At 47.5% G+C, this 16,631-nt stretch overlaps 1 protein-coding gene across 1 annotated transcript in view; it reads right to left on the bottom strand.

Moving 5' to 3' along the window:
- Nucleotides 1-6,440: 6,440 nt before the first annotated feature.
- Nucleotides 6,441-16,631, bottom strand: part of MYH9 (myosin heavy chain 9) — a 68,849-nt gene continuing 58,658 nt past the window's right edge. Inside the window, exons 29-41 of the mRNA XM_010711635.4 lie at nt 16,153-16,257; nt 14,767-14,919; nt 14,172-14,420; nt 13,472-13,684; nt 12,510-12,722; nt 12,010-12,171; nt 11,199-11,327; nt 10,767-10,855; nt 10,441-10,564; nt 9,137-9,345; nt 8,584-8,692; nt 8,195-8,367; nt 6,441-8,032 (exon numbers count right to left, since the gene is read on the bottom strand). Coding sequence (XP_010709937.1) covers nt 7,915-8,032; nt 8,195-8,367; nt 8,584-8,692; nt 9,137-9,345; nt 10,441-10,564; nt 10,767-10,855; nt 11,199-11,327; nt 12,010-12,171; nt 12,510-12,722; nt 13,472-13,684; nt 14,172-14,420; nt 14,767-14,919; nt 16,153-16,257 — 2,046 coding nt within the window. The 3' untranslated portion in view covers nt 6,441-7,914. The remainder of the gene's footprint in view (nt 8,033-8,194; nt 8,368-8,583; nt 8,693-9,136; nt 9,346-10,440; nt 10,565-10,766; nt 10,856-11,198; nt 11,328-12,009; nt 12,172-12,509; nt 12,723-13,471; nt 13,685-14,171; nt 14,421-14,766; nt 14,920-16,152; nt 16,258-16,631) is intronic.

Below are 16,631 nucleotides of genomic sequence, written 5' to 3'. Positions count from 1 at the left end.
AGCTGTGGTGCCCCATCCATGGAGGCATTCAACGCCAGGTTGAATGGACCATGGGCAAACTGAGCTGGTGAGTGACAGCCCTGCCCATGGCACGGGGTTGGAAATCAAGGATCTTTAAGGTTTCTTCTGACCCAAGCCACTCAGTGATTCTATGATTTTCCTGCCTGCTTCAGACATCGCTGCAGTGCCTTAATCACTGCTAATTGCCAGCCGGTCCGTGCTTCTGTGGGGCAGCATCGTCTACAGAAGTTGCATCGTTTGGAGAACACTGATGCTGCAAAGGCAGTACAACACCTGCAGTGCAGATGCAGTTATCTGCATCTATGCAGTTAGCATAAAAATGCCTTCTGCCTGCCCTGCTTACGCCTGTAAGAATGGCGAACAAAGCAGAGGTGCTTCAGCACCTTGATACCTTGTGATAGGAAAGGGGAAATGGTTTCAAACTAAAAGAGAGGAGATTTGGACTAGATATAAGGAAAAGGTTTTTTACAGTAAGGGTGGTAAGCCCTGGAACAGGTCACTCAGAAAGGTGGTGAATGCCCCATCCCTGGAGACATCCAAGGTCAGGCTGGAGAAGCTCTGAGCAATGCGATCTGACGCCCTGGGGCTGCAGCTCTTCCCCTCTCCCAGCAGGTAGCAGCTCCTGCACTGTGAGCTGGGTGCTGGGTGGTGGGTGCATGGGCAGGCAGCGCTAATCACTGCTTGCAGCTGCTTGTTTCCAAATATGCTGCTGAAGGAGTGCAAATGCCCAGCCGGAGACAGCATTTGTCTGCAGCAGAGTGGGCAGACAAAGCAAAGGGCAAAGCAAAACACCCATCACAAGAGCAGAATGGTTTTTATCCTGTCGTTCTTGTTTGTTTCCAGCGGAGCACCCTGGCTCGTAGGGCCTTGAGCTACAACTCAATTTACTACATGGCTGATCTCTGGAGACGAGGCTGATTCTCCCTCACTAATTGGTTTACTGAGAAGCACCTCGATGTGCGTCGCTGTATGCGAAATTCCAGGATGGGCTGTAACAAGGCTGAGCCAGCAGAGGAGCGGAGCCCTGCGCAGCTCTCGGGTGTTCCCCCAGCAGCCCCTGCACCACCTCTCGCTCCATTGCCTGACGGGATGAGTGCAGGCTGCGTGCTGCACCCTGATGCTTCCCAGCTGTCGGAGCTGAATTGCAACAGCACGAACTGCGCCTCGGGAGCCGTGCCACAGCGTGCTGCCACGATTGCTCCAGCTTTTCGCTATTCCAAACATTCTGCAGGCCCCTCCTCTTCTGCTGCTTAAGTTTTAGCCCTTTGTGTACTTCGCGCTCGCAGACTTTTCCAGTTCCATTCCTCAGATTTTCCTTGGTCTCAGCTTTCAGCCCATATTTCCACGTGTCCAGGCAGGCATGCTGAGCATCGCAGCTCCCGCTGTGCCTTACGGGTGCCTCCACCTGCTGGCTGCTCGGCCTGGCTTTCCTACAGCAGGGACTGTGGGGTGAGCTGCTCACACCACAGAATTACAGAGTACCCCAAACTGGAAGGACCCATAATGATCATCGAGTCCAACTGATGGCTCCACGTAGTAACACCCAAAATTCAAATCCTATGTCTGAGAGCATCCTCCAAACATTTGGGGCTGTGAGCGCTGCCCTGTGGAGCCCGTTCTGTGCCCACCACCCACTGATGGGGGAGCCCCACTTTATAGGGAAATCCCCCATAGATGCCACATCTACACAAATCCTAGGAGTTTGCCTAAAAACCTGATGTGTGCACAAATGCAGAGCCAGCTGGGATGAGATAACCGATGGTCAGAGCACAGAGAAGTCCTCCCCTTGTGACTCAGCGCTGCATTGAGGCTCTTGCTTAACCTTCAGCCCAGGAAATATCACTGCAGTCCCCGAGGTCACCAAGGGGCTCCTGGGCTGGGCAAGAGCTGCAGGGCCATGTGGGCTCTGGGTGCACACAGCAGTGGGTGGAAGAAGCTGCTGCTGGGAGCACATCAGCCCGCTCCAGCGCTCGCTTGCCTCCAGCACAATGCAATTATTTCAAATGCAATTTGGAGCCCCTACTGAAAAAGAAGTCAAGCTCTCTCTCCCTGAATTACAGAAATCCCAGACAACCCATAATCCACTACAGGATACACGAACGCCTAATGCAATTTTCTGGGCAGCCAAAAGGTGCCAAGCGTGCTGGCCCAGGCAGTAGATTGCAGATTTCTGCATGAAAAACAGCGAAAAAATCCAAACACGTTGGGAGGGGGCCGGGCCTGCAGCTCCTCCTGGTGCTGCACAGACCTTGGGAACCTCGCAGCGCTGCTGGGGCCCCACAGCCTGCAGGAACGCGGCCATATTTAGGCATGTTCTCCAGCCCCTTCTCCCAGCCCTGCCTGCTGAGCTACTGCCAGGGAAGAGAGCGGGGCTGCAGGCTGAAGCCAAAGTAAAACCTTATCACCCTGGGTGCAGTGCAAAGGGGGACACCCGAGGCTGCTGCCAAACTGCGGTGGAGCCCCTGGCTGCGCGAGGGGAAAGCTGAAAGCAATCTGTGTGCATCCTTCAGCAGGTAGGGCACCTAAATAAAGGTAGCTGCAGTGCCCAGTGATAGCCGCGTCGTTGCACACTGTAGGGTCATCGCTCAGAGTCTCTGACACTGATTTTTAGAGGCATAGGGTGTCCTTTCTCCCCGGTTTCCCTTCTCCAGGCAGCAGCTCGTTGGGTGTCCCAGCTGCACGCCCGCCTTTCCTTTGCATCTGACCGCAGCACTCAGCTTGCGCTGTTTGCTTAGGTTAAGCACAATACCTGCACAATGGACTTTACCCTGCATAGTACCCACACAGTGCCAACCTACATCCATGCAGCTGTACACACATACGTGTAAGGGGCAACTCAACTGCAAAGCAACTTGGCAGAAAGGTCCTGGGGTGCTGGTGGATGCCATGCTGAACACGAGCCAGTAGTGTGCTGGAGCAGAAGCCCAGGTGCTTTGGGAAGCTTTTCAGCCTGCCACGTGGGCTGGAGTAGCCTTCTGCAGGCTCCTCCTTCACAGTATGAGGCACATCGCCAGAAGAAGGTGCAGCTGCTCTACCTCTCCCTTACAAATGCTGAGATTTAGAAGTGTAGAATGTCTTGGTTTGGAATGGACCTCAAAGATGATCCAGTTCTAACTCCTCTGCTGTAGGCAGGTTGGGTTTGGTCTGGCATCAGGAATGTGGCCCTCACAGCCCCCTGCGCTGCATGGGGAAGTGCTGAGGGGGAACTGAAAGCAGCTTCTGACACGCGCCCATCAGCTGGCCCCAGGAGGCTGGAGCATCTCACAGGGCCCACTGGTTTGGCCAGGGCTCTATCCTGCTCCTTGAGCGGGGCAGGGATGGGAAAATGGGCTCTGGGGGGAAGAGGTGGCCTCAGTGCCTTGGAGCATGCTGTAGGAAAGCTGCCTCCCCTACTGCAGCACCAGGAGCACTGAGTGCCAGGAGCCGTGGGGAAAGAAGTAGAAGGTTCTGCACTGTGTGATGCTGCTTTATAAAGCAGCACACAGGATGTTTCCCTGGATACAGCAGGAGCAAAGAGCAGGAAGCACGTTTCTTCAATCGTAGCTCCAAGAGCTGTTTCTTTTCCCCACATCAAGCCATCACTTCACCCAAAAGTGAATTCAGGGGAAGTTCAGGTTGGATATTAGAGAAAATTTCTTCTCAGAAAGAGCAGTGCTGCAGTGGCACAGGCTGCCCAGGGAGGTGGTGCAGTCACCATCCCTGGAGGTGTTCCAGAACTGTGTGGATGTGGCACTGAGGACATGGTTACGGGCATGGTGGGGATGGGCTGGTGGTTGGACCGGGTGATCTTTAGAGATCTCTTCCAACCTTAATGATTCTGTGAAAAGCAGGGGTCAGCCTGCTTCAGGCCCACCTGCACAGCGTGCCCTCTGGCTGTGTTGTTTGGCACTGGGCTGCTTCCAGGCACACTGCCCCACTTGGCACTGCCACCCCATCAAATGTCTGCAAATCCCCATTTCAGCCCAGCCTTACAGTCAGATATGGGAGTTGTGTCTCTGTCCCTAAGAACAGGGTTTAGGAGAGCGATCCACTTATCCTGAGTGATGCACCCTGTCAGAACACCCTCTTGAGTGAGGTTTCCATCAAAAGTCAATTAAGGCTGTGCCGGATGAAGCCCCCTGCAGTATAATTTCAGATTAATTAACAGCACAGAGCTAAATGATGAGTAAAACAGAAGCATGAAGCCAGCTGCTCCATCATCATCACTTCTCCATTTTCCCTCTCTTGTTCTTCCCTGGGGCCGAGTGACAGCGATAGCGCTGGGCCAGAGCCTGCTGTGGGCAGGTGCAGGTGGCAGCATCCCAGGCTGTGAGCAGAGCAGGCAGCAGCCTCAAGCAGAACGGTAATCCAGGCAAAGACATCCCCGCTTTCACTTCGCTGCTCATTACCTGGCCTCTGTGCATTTGGATGTTGCAGACTTGAAAGTGCCCTGTGTCTGTGATGGAGATGCCAGCATCTCCCCTCTGATGTGCCAGGCCCTCATTGCTTGAGCTGTGTATCATAGGATCATTGAATCCCAGAATGGCGTGGCTGGAAGGGACCTCAATGCCCACCCAGCCCCAACCCCCTGCCATGGGCAGGGCTGCCACCCCAGCTCAGGCTGCCGAGGGCTCCATCCAACCTTGCCTTGAGCCTCCAGGGATGGGGCACCACAGCTTCTCTGGGCTAAGAAGAATCTCCTTCATAGCTCTCTTTCCCCTTTGATGCTCAACTGTTTGCTTTGCCCAGCCACACCAGCTCAGAATGGCAGCAAGGTCCGGGCAGTCACAAGTTCTGGACTGGAGGCTTTTTTCTCCTTTTCCTTCTGCTTTTGTGTCCGTTGTTGGCATCGAGGGAAGGAAAAAAAATGGTGCAGGCAGACAGCAAGCAGCCGTCAACCAGTATCAACTCTGTGTTCTGGAGCTGAGAATACCGCTATAAGGTCCAACAGCAAGTTTTGCGTCCAAAGCTTTTCAAGGAGGCAGCACAGCCGGGGTCTCAAGTGCCAGAGCAGGCATCTGAGATAGTTAGAAAAGAAATGCAGGAAGACAAAATCCTCATCACAAGCCTGGCAGGTCAGGGGCTGTGGCTCGGGGCACAGCTGAAAGCAGCCCTGCTGGAGGACACCCGCCCTCAGCCCAGGAAGGGATGCTGCAGGTTTGGTTATTTGCCTCCACATCCCTGCAGCTTATCGTCCTGCCTGCTCCATTCTGCTGCTCCAACAAACGCATGCTGTAGCCTGCATCACCAGGAGGACTATTTTTAGTCAGGGTTATTATATTTAATGATCTGGTTTTACAGCAGACCCGTGAACCTTTGAGCCAGCACAAGCCTGGTGCAGGGATGGGAATGCTTGAAACGTCACTGCCAGTCACCCCATCTTCTAGAACTACAGCCACGTACTCCTTTCTCATTTGGGTCCTTCCGACACACACTGCAGTCAGCCCTGAGGTAGGATCAACAGATAGAGCTCCAGCACAACACCCATCATGCGCGATCGATCTTCAAGCTTTGTTTCTGCATGCCCTGTTTTTTTCCCCTCTACCCAGCTCAGGCTTTAGAGAGAATACTTTTTCCGCTCTCAGCATTGTTTAGACAAATGCCACCCCCTGGAGGCAGCAGACTTTGATTCTTGCCATTTTACTGTAGGCTACGTTCTCATTTTCCAGCAGCCCCAGCGCTTCAGCTCACTACTGCTCAAGGCTCTTTCTCACCAAGGTTTAAACTTCTGAAAGTTGGAGACGATTTCAGGCCCATGGATGAGCTGTAAGATCAGGCCCCAGCCCAGCTACAGGTGTGATGCTGCAAAGGCAGTGGTCAGGGCCCCAGAAGCTGCTCCAGCAGATTTAAGCTGTATCACCTAAGAACAGGAGGCCTAGGTCAGCTGAAGTGGCCATTGATCAGAAAATGAATATACTCAAGCTCCTTATTCAATTCTATCCAAAACGTTACAAAGGTAGGATTTTTTGGGGATGAGCTATTAGATGAGTGAAAGGCAGTTTTGCCAATCCCACTGATAAAACAGACTTTGAGACATCCATCACCCCCTCCGCTAACTTCACTTTCCAGTTACTATAGAGATAAGAAATAAAAGCTGAGAATTTGTTTGTAGCTGCAAAACACCAACATTCAGCCCAGGAACAGAACCAGCTCAGCCCAGGTGCAGAGTGTCACGCTTTGGACAGTTCACACTCCTGAAGCACACGCTCACACACACGCTCACAGCAGAGATGTGTTGTCTTCCTCCAAAACCCGTGCCGTTGGCCACTGCCAGCTGCCACAGCGATACACCAACATCCAATTTCAGCATCAGAGAACTGTGCAGCTCTGCTGCCAGGGCCAGCCCGACGCTTTGATGACACAAGCTGTGCTTTGGGAGCCGTGCACGTGGTCCTCACTGCACCTGGGGAAGGAGGGAACGGCAACGCAGGCACACAGACTGCAGCACATGGATAATCTTTATTGGTAACATCAGTGGAGCACCAGTAATCCATTACTGACTGTAGTGGTGACACACAGCTGAGGCACATGCTAAGGCACTTTTATTATATATATATAAAAAAAAAATTAAAATTTTCTTGTGACAGCAACTGGGACACGAGGCTCCTGCATTTAGAGCGTTTCAGGCATACAGTATGGCGCTTCATACTTAATTATTTTTACTTTGCTCATAAGTAGGTCTAAATGCAGCATATACAATATGGTTAAGAATACAGGTAAATCCAGCAACCAGTGTACGGTGTAGAAAAGTAAAGACTATCTCTATATAACCATGGTCCCAATAGAAAGGCAGTGATAAAGACCTTTATTTTTTATCTTAATTACTTATTACGAGAGATACAAAGGCCTTACATATATCTGTGCAGATTAAAGGGTTTTTAATATACTCTTAGTCAATGGTGCACAATAACTAATCCCAACCCCTGGTTATAGAGCAGGTGCAAGAGGCTTGGACATGTCAATAAAAGAGGGATTTCCCTCCCCTCATCCCCACCCTCTGCCCACTACCCTATTAAATTCCCCTAGATTCTATTACCATTAAATATATTTGGTCCCTAGAGATTCTCAGACAAGGACAAGGATATTGTTCTGCTTCCCCAGCCTGTCATTAACTACTGGTCCACACTACCTTAGATGAAACCGCTCAGAGGCAGAGACACTAACAGGACATCATTGCACTTCAGAGATCTGTCCAGACAGTAAAAATGAGGAGAAAGGATGGGAGGGAAGGGGGGGAAAAAAAAAAAAAAGAGGGGGGGGGGGAAAAAAAAAAAGAAAAAAAAAAAAAAGAAAAAAAAAGAAAGATAACTTTGGCAAGTCCTCCAGGTAGTCCCAAGAGGGGCTTCCCTCTTCACCCCTCCCTGGAATCATGTGAAAGAAGAAAGGGTGAGTTGCCATGGCCAAAGCACACCGTTTTTCCTGAAACTGCTCCCAAACCGTGTGGGTGGGCAGATTAAAAGAGGCAGAAGTCTGAGGTCACTGAACATGATTGCCGAAAGCAAACAAAGAGGGAGGGGAAAGAATACAGGAAGGAGCTTCCCTGCAGCTAGCATCTGAAGACAAAAAGGAGATTTACAGCAAAAATAATCTTTCCCTAACCCCACTCCCTCCAAATTGTGTAAGGATTCTTCAGCAGACGTGGCACAGACAGTCCTACATGACTTTGTAGATGCCAAACTGCCGTTCAGATTTTAGAGCCCCAACTCTTTGGCATTAAATACAAAGAGGATTAGGAAACTGGAAAGAGGAGGAAACGAGGAACACAGATGCCCGATGGCTCCAGATACACAGAGCCGGACTTGCTCTGCAGATCCCCAGCCAATTTAAGAGGAGAGGGTTTGCAGAAAGTCCAATGGAAAAGGGGAGAGTGGATGGGTCATTCCATCATGTGTAACCTGGGCAAAATGAGAGGACTTATTCAGTAGCTTTGGCATCACCAGCTTCTGCCTTGCCGTCCACTTCCTCATCGGAGCACTCTCCTGTACCCTTCCTGACAAGCCGGCGTGTGACGACAAAGGGCAGGTCCCCACGCCTAGGGAAGGACACATATGACACAGTATGTCAGTAACACAAGATTCACTGCGCTCACCAGACACAGCAGGCTTGGGAAAAAGGAAACAGGCTGCCATGGGCAGCTACAGCAAACCTACGCTGCGCCGGCTGCCAAGGTACTGCACAAAATGCTCTGCCTTACCTGAGTTTGCTCTTGAGGGAGCTGACCTCTCTGTTCATTGCATCAGCTGTTTCAGTGGCATCGTCCAGTTCGCGTTGGAGCTTCCTGCGGGACGCATTGGCTCTCTGGGCCTCCTCTTCTGCTTCCTCAAGCTGGCGTTTCAGCTGCTTCAAGCGCATGTTCGCCTTGTCCGCCTGTGAACGGGCAGGAATAGAGATCAGTGTTCCCTCACTTACAGCACAGTGGCAAAGAAGACATTTCCCAAGTCTCCCCTTCCTGAAAGAAGCTGCCTAGGACTTGACAGCTCCAAGTTTTTCTTAAATTTCTCTGAAATACAGAGGATGCCTTGACCACAGAAGGGAAAACCTCCCACCAGCAGACTCCACAATGCTGTAGGTAACCACACACACCTGATCTTTGAATTGCTCAGCATTACGCCTCTCATCATCCACCTGCAGCAATATATCTTTCAGCTTCTTCTCGGCACGGCGCACTTGCTTGCTGGCAGCCTGGCGCTCCCTGCACAGAAATACAGCAACAGCTCAACATGAATTTATCCCCCGCTGTCCCCAACCAGAAGACCTGACATGGATAAGTTGAAAACAAAGAGGACAGCAGCAGTCACACTACTTTTTGATTACCAAAAAAAAAAAAAAAAAAAGAAAAAAAGGATGGGAAGCGATGTTTCCTAGAGATGATTAAAAGGTACCAAAAGGCATTGGTGCCACAGATACTTTTTCCTGGAGTTATGGAGGAACAGCAACAGCGCAATCACAGCTGCAGCTTTAGGACTGGTTAAGATTGGCTGAAGTTAAAAGTCTCTACAATGAGGGCAAGGAAGCACTGCCCAGTACCTCTACGATGAGACCCTCATACAGACAAGTTAGTATTTGCTCAGAAGGGCTTAAAATTCCTGAGAGGGTGGGTGCTTGTAAAACAACCAGAGTTCTGGCCAGGACGTACTTGGTCTCCATGTCCAACTGCTCTTCCAGCTGCACTATCTTCGCTTCCAAGGCCGTGATGGTAGCCTTGTACTTGGACTTCACTGCACTCTCCATCTCCTGCAGTTTAAGCTTAAGCTCCTTGTTCTGGCGCTCCATCTGCTGGCGAGCATTCTCATTCTTCTGTGCATTGCTGCGCTCAGCGTTCAGGTCGGCGTTCATCTGATCAATCTGTGGAGAGAAGCAGCACTGAGCATATCGGGTGTCCCAAGCCTGAAGGGCTGGTTTGTTTCTCAGACGCATGCTGACATGCAAAGAAAAAGGACCCTCAGGGTGAGCTGAACACCTGGAATAGCTCTGCTACAGGAGGAGCTGTCTGTAGACAGAGATACAAACTACTTCTCAGAATTTCTTAGCTTATTCCAACTTTTTAAAGTAATTACTTGAAAAACAGGCTTATCAACCTCCTCTTAGTACTACGTTTGCCAATCGGGTGCCTCTCTTGGGTGAAGGAGCAGTCTGGCACTTAACAACTTAATAATTACCAGTCCTAGTGAACTGCATCCATCCTGAAGGCAAGTGAATTCAATACATGTGCTTTACTGATCTGTTGCTTACTTGCTGTCTGTCTGCTTCAGCTACAAAGAAGCAGCCTAAAACTACTGACTTTCAAAGATGAAAGGGCAAAAACTCAATCCACTTCCAACCCAGGGCTCTGGCTGATAGTCAAGTAGAGAGCTGTGTTCTTTGGAGTAGAGCCATCACTTGGAAAACCATCAGCCTAGGTTCTTGGCTTTAGAGAGCTAACAGAACAGCATGCCTGACTCCTAAAGTCGGAAAGATAAAGCACAGCAGAGAACAGACAGATTAGGATCACTGTTTCTATGCAGCCTAACAAATTCCATATGGATAGTCCATTTGAAGAAGCATAGTACTGGCAGAAAAGTCACTTTCCAAACACACTGTGGCACTGTTCAGCACGCCAAGACAGAAAGGCAGACTACAGATCATACTTCTCATAGATCCTCAATTTAAAAAAAGAAAAAAGGAAAAAAAGGACCGGAAATTCCTGATAAACTTTGGAAATGGTTCCAGCTACCAAAATCATTTAATACTCCTGGATCAGAACCAGTGAGTTAACATGAGCTCCAACTGCCCGCCCTATTTTCTCTGTTATGGCATTCAGGTGTTTCACCTTGCTCACGTCTACAGATTTTCCAGGGCTTGTAACATCCACAGAGCAGCAGCTGACATTTTTCAGAGCACAGTCTGACAATTTACACAGGTTAGAGAGCATCTGCTCACACATCCAGTCTGCATAAGTACCTGAAGATTTGCCTTCTTGAGCCGGTCATTGATTATCTCAGTGTTGCCCTGTTCCTCCTCCAGCTCCTCCTCCAGCTGTGCTATCCGGGCCTCTAGGCGTCTCTTTTCCTCCATGGCCAGCGCTCTGTAGGACACACAAACATTCACGTGATGTTGGCAACATTAATGCCTGGGGGAAAACCTGCCACTTCTTATTTTATAAAATAAGCTCCATCTTCTGAAAGCACAGAGGATGCAGTACACACTGCAGTCTACATAAAAATAACAGCCCGCAAAGTATTTTCTCCAACCAGCTCCTCCACCCTTGAGCAGGGAACATTACTCACCCTTTACCGCTGCTGTTGGCAATCTCATCAGCCAGCTCATCCCTTTCTTGCTGGGCCTGGCGCTTGGCACGCTCAGCAGCTGCAAGTTCCTGGAATGAAAACGAGACAGCAATGGGAAGTGACCAACTAATGCAGCATAGGAAAAAGAAGTTACTAGTAATGGGTGGTTCAGCCTCTAGTTAGATCCAGACTGAATTATAAGACATGGTTTGTTTCCCTCCCACTTCACAACTTCCTTTGTTTTGCATCACTCCTATTGCAGCTGTCAAGAAAGGACCAAATTCTGCAATTAGAAAGAGACCTTGTATTTGAGCAGAGCGGGAGAAAGAAACAAAAGAAAGGAAAAGAATAATCGTTCAAGCTTAAACTGTCATGCTTGGTTCCTGGTCAAGAAAACAAACAAGCCCTTGACTTGCATGCATATGCCATTACCTCCTGCAATTGGATCATCTCTGCCTCCATGCTCTTCAACTTCTTCTCATTTTCTTTGGCCTGAGCCAAAATCTCTTCTCTGGAGGTACGCGTGTCCTCCAGTTCCCGCATGTAATCCTTCATTTGTGCCTGAAAAAGGAGAACAAAAATGGATGGATTTCAGAGCATCCGCATGAACAAATGCTTACATTTATCTTACAGGAAATACAGGGAGGGAAAGTGGAAATGGGGACACATTAGTCTTCACTACCTAAAAGGCTGCTGTAAAAGGAAGGAATCGTCTAGCTTCATTTCACAAGAAACAAGAAGAAGTAGTAACGGAAGCAAACAGAGTTGCTTAAATTGCAGGGGAAAACAATTCTTAGATATGGGGAGGGAGGAGTACAGGAAGCTTTCTAGTGAAGCAGTGGAATGGATGGCCTAAGGGAGGATTTGGCGTTTTTCCTAAGAACAGATCAGACACATGCCTGTAGGAATTAGAATGGTATGACAGAACTGTTTCAGGCAGGAGAAGGCTTCCATCATCTTTTAAGTCTCTCTAGCTCTGCAACTCCATAATCCTTTATAGAAACACTGATATGAGGCAAGCACTTGAGCAGACTTTCCCAGCAGCTTGTCTCTCAGGGAATTAAACAGGCAGAAGGGGGTTAGAAGGATATTTGAAATGCCAATAAATCTTTCCTGGTAAATTGCTACCAAGTTGCTGCTCTTGTGACACTGATGCATGGTTCTCACGAGGTGAAATCTTGTATCTCATTTCCCTGGGTAAATACGCTTTACATTGACAACTAAAACAATTGCAGTTCCTCACCTGCAGTTTGCGCAGCTGCTTGATGGCTTCATCACGATTCTTGTTAGCAGTGTCTATATGGCTTTCAAGATCCTTCAGGTCCAGCTCTAGTTTCTTCCTGGCAGCCACAGCAATGGAACGTTGTTTTCGTTCATCTTCCAATTCCACCTCCATCTCCCGCACCTGTACACAGAAATTTAGGCATCAGTGTTTCAGCTCCTTGATTTCCCCAAAGCTGCTTTTCACATCCACCTTACAAACTGCACTCAGCTGCAAGCACGTGCCTTGTTCTAATCCTTCCTGACAGAGGGATGAGGGCTAACATTCCTCACTAGTAAAGCAACACGGGATCTTCAGATAGGCAAAGGCTATTTGAAAAATCATGCACACAAGGGAAAGCCTTTGCGGCACTGACTGGAGAGTTATCATTACCAATGATGTGTGGATTGGCACTGTCTTAGCCATCTTTGGGCATAAGTGCCTCTGCAGAACACTTTCAGGATTTACAAAGCAATTCTTACTTGTCTAATCAGCTGTTTCCTCTTCTCTTCATTCTGTTCATCACGTCCCAGGAGGTCTCGGTCAAACTGTGCTTTCATGGCCTGTTGGTTCACTTCTAGCCGCAGTTTGGCATCCTCTGTGGCCTGCAGTTCATCCTCCAGCTCTTCCAGCTGTGTCTTCATCTCCTCCACCTGCTGCTCCAGGGCTCGCTTAGCCTTCTCCAGCTCATGGACCTACAGCACAGTAACACATACAGGGTTTTCTCAAAGAGGACATTTTCACCTGTCCTAAGAACAAAATAGCCTGAGCAGCCACTCAAGACAAGACTCAAGGACACTGTATTTGTTGCTTATATTAATGCAGGAATACTCCTCCGATCCAGCTGCTCACATAGCTGCAAGCTGCCACATGGATTATGATTACTAAGGTTGGAAGAGACTTCCAAGACCATCAAGTCCAACTATCCACCTACCACCAATATCTCTCCACTAACCCAGGTCCCTTAGCACCACATCTAAATGTTTCTTGAACACCTCCAGGGACAGTGACTCCACCACCTCCCTGGGCAGCCCATTCCGGTGCCTGACCACTCTTTCTGAGAATAAATTTTTCCTGATAACCAACCTGAACCTCCCTTGGTGCAACTTGAGTCCATTCCCTCTAGTCCTATCACTAGCTATGTGAGAGAAGAAGTCGACCTTCACTTTGCCACAGCCTCTAATTCGTCTCACATCACACCTTCTCCATCACAATACAAGTCTCAGTTTACCATCACGTCATCTGGGTCATTTCCAGCCTCTTCCTACTCAACTTTCCTGCTCACTTATGTAATACAAATGTTAACATTCACAAATTCTCGAAGCGTTCAGTTCTCTCTACTACAATTCTCCATGTTCACACTAGCATAAGTATTTTGCAGCACTAAACTAACAATATTGTCTTTGTAACATTTCTTGTGCAGATACCTTAGCTCCATACTTACGCTTTTCCCAACATCATCCTTTGAACTCATCAGGTCTTCCATCTCTGTGCGGAACTGCTTATTGATTCGTTCCAGCTCAGCTTTCTGCTCTATGGCTTCTTCAAGGGCTCTGGCCAGGGAGAGGGCTTTTGTCTCCTTCTCACGGGCTTCAGCTTCAGCACGGTCCCTCTCTTCTGCGTATTTGGCAGAGATGTTCTTCTCCTCTGCCAAGAGCTACAGGAGCACAGAATTTTGAGAAATCACTAAACCATTTTTAACAAGGTAAACATGCACCTTTTCTGTTACTGCCTTCTAAGTAGCATTCTGCCATGGACAGAAAGAATCAAGAAAAACTGTCTTCAGAAAATGCATACCATCCCATCTTCAATAATGTGCTGACCCCACACTGAATAAACCTGATTCCCTAGGCATCCAACATATCAGTTCCAACAGCACCTCAAAAACTGCAGCCAACATTTACAACTTGATGCTGTTGTCAATATAAATGTTAGCTCTTTAGGAAAAAGGCACATCACTAAACTTCTTGTCCATGAAACAAAACAAGTTTCCCTTTATGACGGCTTCTCTCTCCACTTTATATGCTATACCTCAGTTCAGAAATAAACACACATTCTCCAAACAGCACAGTTTAGATATTCTTGGAGGCAAATCTGCCAAGTCAGATGCACTTACACTGAATGCATTGAGACTGAAGTCATACCTGATCAAACTTCTTCTGCTTCTTCTCTAGATTAGAAACTGTCTGGCGCTGATGATCCAGGTCCACAGCGATGTCATCCAGCTCTTGCTGCAGGCGGGTCTTTGTTTTTTCCAGCTTGTCATACGCAGCTATCTTTTCCTCATAACGCTGGGTTAAGCTCTCCAAGTCCTTTTGCAGCTTCTTCTTGGCTTCTTCTGCTATCTCAAGGCAGCCCAGACCATCATCCATCTTCTTCCTGGCCTCTACTGCCTGAAGGACAGAAAAGACTGCACGTGAACCTCACCATACATAACACAACACAGTATGTGGTTTACTGGCACCAGATGAGCTGAGGAAGTAAGTCTTTTGAGTTCTGAAGGAATCATCTACAAGCATTAACACTGTATCAATGATTCCAAAGGAATTCCTGGGTAGAAATCTACAGTTTGTATGATTGTTATCAGAGACTCACTTAAGCAAGCAGTATCACCCTTGTCCATCAAAGGTTCTCTCATTAGATGCCCACTCTGCATTTACATTTTACTTCCTTCATGTCAGACTTGCACTTGCACTTCCTCTCCTCTCAAGTGTTTGGTTTACAGAAGGTAGACTGTACCTGTTGCTGAAGAACAGAGATCTGCTTCTCTAGGTTTCTCTTTGCCTCCTCTTCTTCTTCCAGTTGCTCTTTCAAAGCATTCTTTTCATCCTCTGTTTGCTTTAGTTTGGTGCTGAAGCTCAGCTTTAGGCGAGTCTCCTCCTGCAGCAGTTCCTACAATACAAGTACCAAGAGGAACTCAGCACATCTCCTTGGATTTAAAGGCTCACCATCCTCAGTCATTCTCTCCAGCAGGAATATTTTTGAAGTTTAGTTTAATTATGCTAGTCATTTCACAGATCAAACAATTGAATTTAAGTAACTGTCTTCTAGTGAGTCAGTAGAGGAACAAAATACTGACAAAGGTCCTATTCTCTGTACACTCTTGTGATTAAAATAAACTTTTTTGTCACACAAGTACTGTCTTCCTGCACAGCTACCCACAGTCCTTTCTGGAGTCTTCTGAGTAGCACAAACAGCATTAAAAAGCTTTCCCATGTGGCCATACTCTGCTACACAACTTTCTCATACTCAAGTATCACAGAAATGGACAGCAGGATAAAGTGACTTAGCATGGTTAACAACAACTTTCCTCTTAGCAGAATTCAAAGACAGCAGTCATTTACCAAATTGGGGCACCAACAACATTTACTAACTTCTGCTGCCAGTGCTTAAGCTGAATGACATGTAGAAACCAATCTTCAAACTAGTGTGTAATTTTTGAATTGTGCATTATTTTGGAGACTGTTTTTTAAAAGAGTCCTAAGTAGATAGAACATCAGTGTCCATTCAAAGTTATTTAATATCTAAGGCTTGGTGTACTCTTCCTTTCCCTCCCAATCTTCTGCATGGTACTCCATTGCTTTGCCAAAAGACCCACATTCTAGTAACAGTAAACAATTTTATTTTGTTCAATCCCAGAATGTAAGATTATGCATAAATTTTCCTGGAAAAAATACTCAAAAATTTGAATCTTTTTTTTCTCCATTATCCAATGGGAAACACTTTTTTTCCCTTTAACTTTATGGATTTATTAGAAATCACACACAGGGAAATTAAAAAAGACATCAAACACAAGAATCTAGCATTGCAGCTCAGTACTAGCAACAAAGAACTCCCAAGAAGAAAGGTCATGGAGGAAGACTTCTAATTCTAAGACATGGAAAGTTACGTATGTTCCATATACTGAAGAAGCAGAAGGAAGATAAAGTGCTTGTTTCTGTAGAAATGCTCTCGATACCATGCAGCACAGCCCCTTAGCAAAACAGCCAGAGTCACCTTTGAAGTGTTGTACAGTCAGTTCTTAACAGCAGTCCAGATTGCTTTCTCACTTAATTTGAGATCATTTGTGACAGTGGATGTAAGATATACAGATGATACGGATGCCTTGGCTTCCAAAGCTCTCACCTGAGTATCCTGAAGCTGTGACTCCAGAGCAGAGAAGTCCTTTGCTAATTTGATTGATTTGCTGTCAGATTGGTTCAAAAGGCCTGTGACATTGTCCAGCTCAACCTGAAGGAGAAATGAGAGTATCACTTATTAAGTGCATCAGCGAGAACAAAGCCACAAACAGCTGCAAGACCTGAAAGTGAAAAACAAGGCACTTCTCAAAAGTAAGGCATGTGTATCATCTCTTGGGAGAAGAAACGTGTCATTTCTAAATACCTAGAGATGAAATTTGAAGAATCCAAAAGAGGCTCTGTTGCAACATCCTTCTATCTTTAAATGTCTTTATCACATATGATTTGCTTCAGGACTGCATGTAGATACTCCAAACTACATTTTCAGATTCCAGAAGAATACGCATATGCCAGCACTGCTAAACATCTAATGATAGCCCACCAAAAAAGACAATGCTTGGTGTGAACCAAAGATTTTCTTGTTTA

Source organism: Meleagris gallopavo, chromosome 1, assembly GCF_905368555.1.
Source record: "Meleagris gallopavo chromosome 1, MGAL_WU_HG_1.1, whole genome shotgun sequence".
In the NCBI taxonomy this organism is placed as follows: domain Eukaryota; kingdom Metazoa; phylum Chordata; class Aves; order Galliformes; family Phasianidae; genus Meleagris; species Meleagris gallopavo.
The sequence above is the reverse complement of the archived record's forward strand: the minus strand, read 5'-3'. Positions and strand labels throughout refer to the sequence as shown.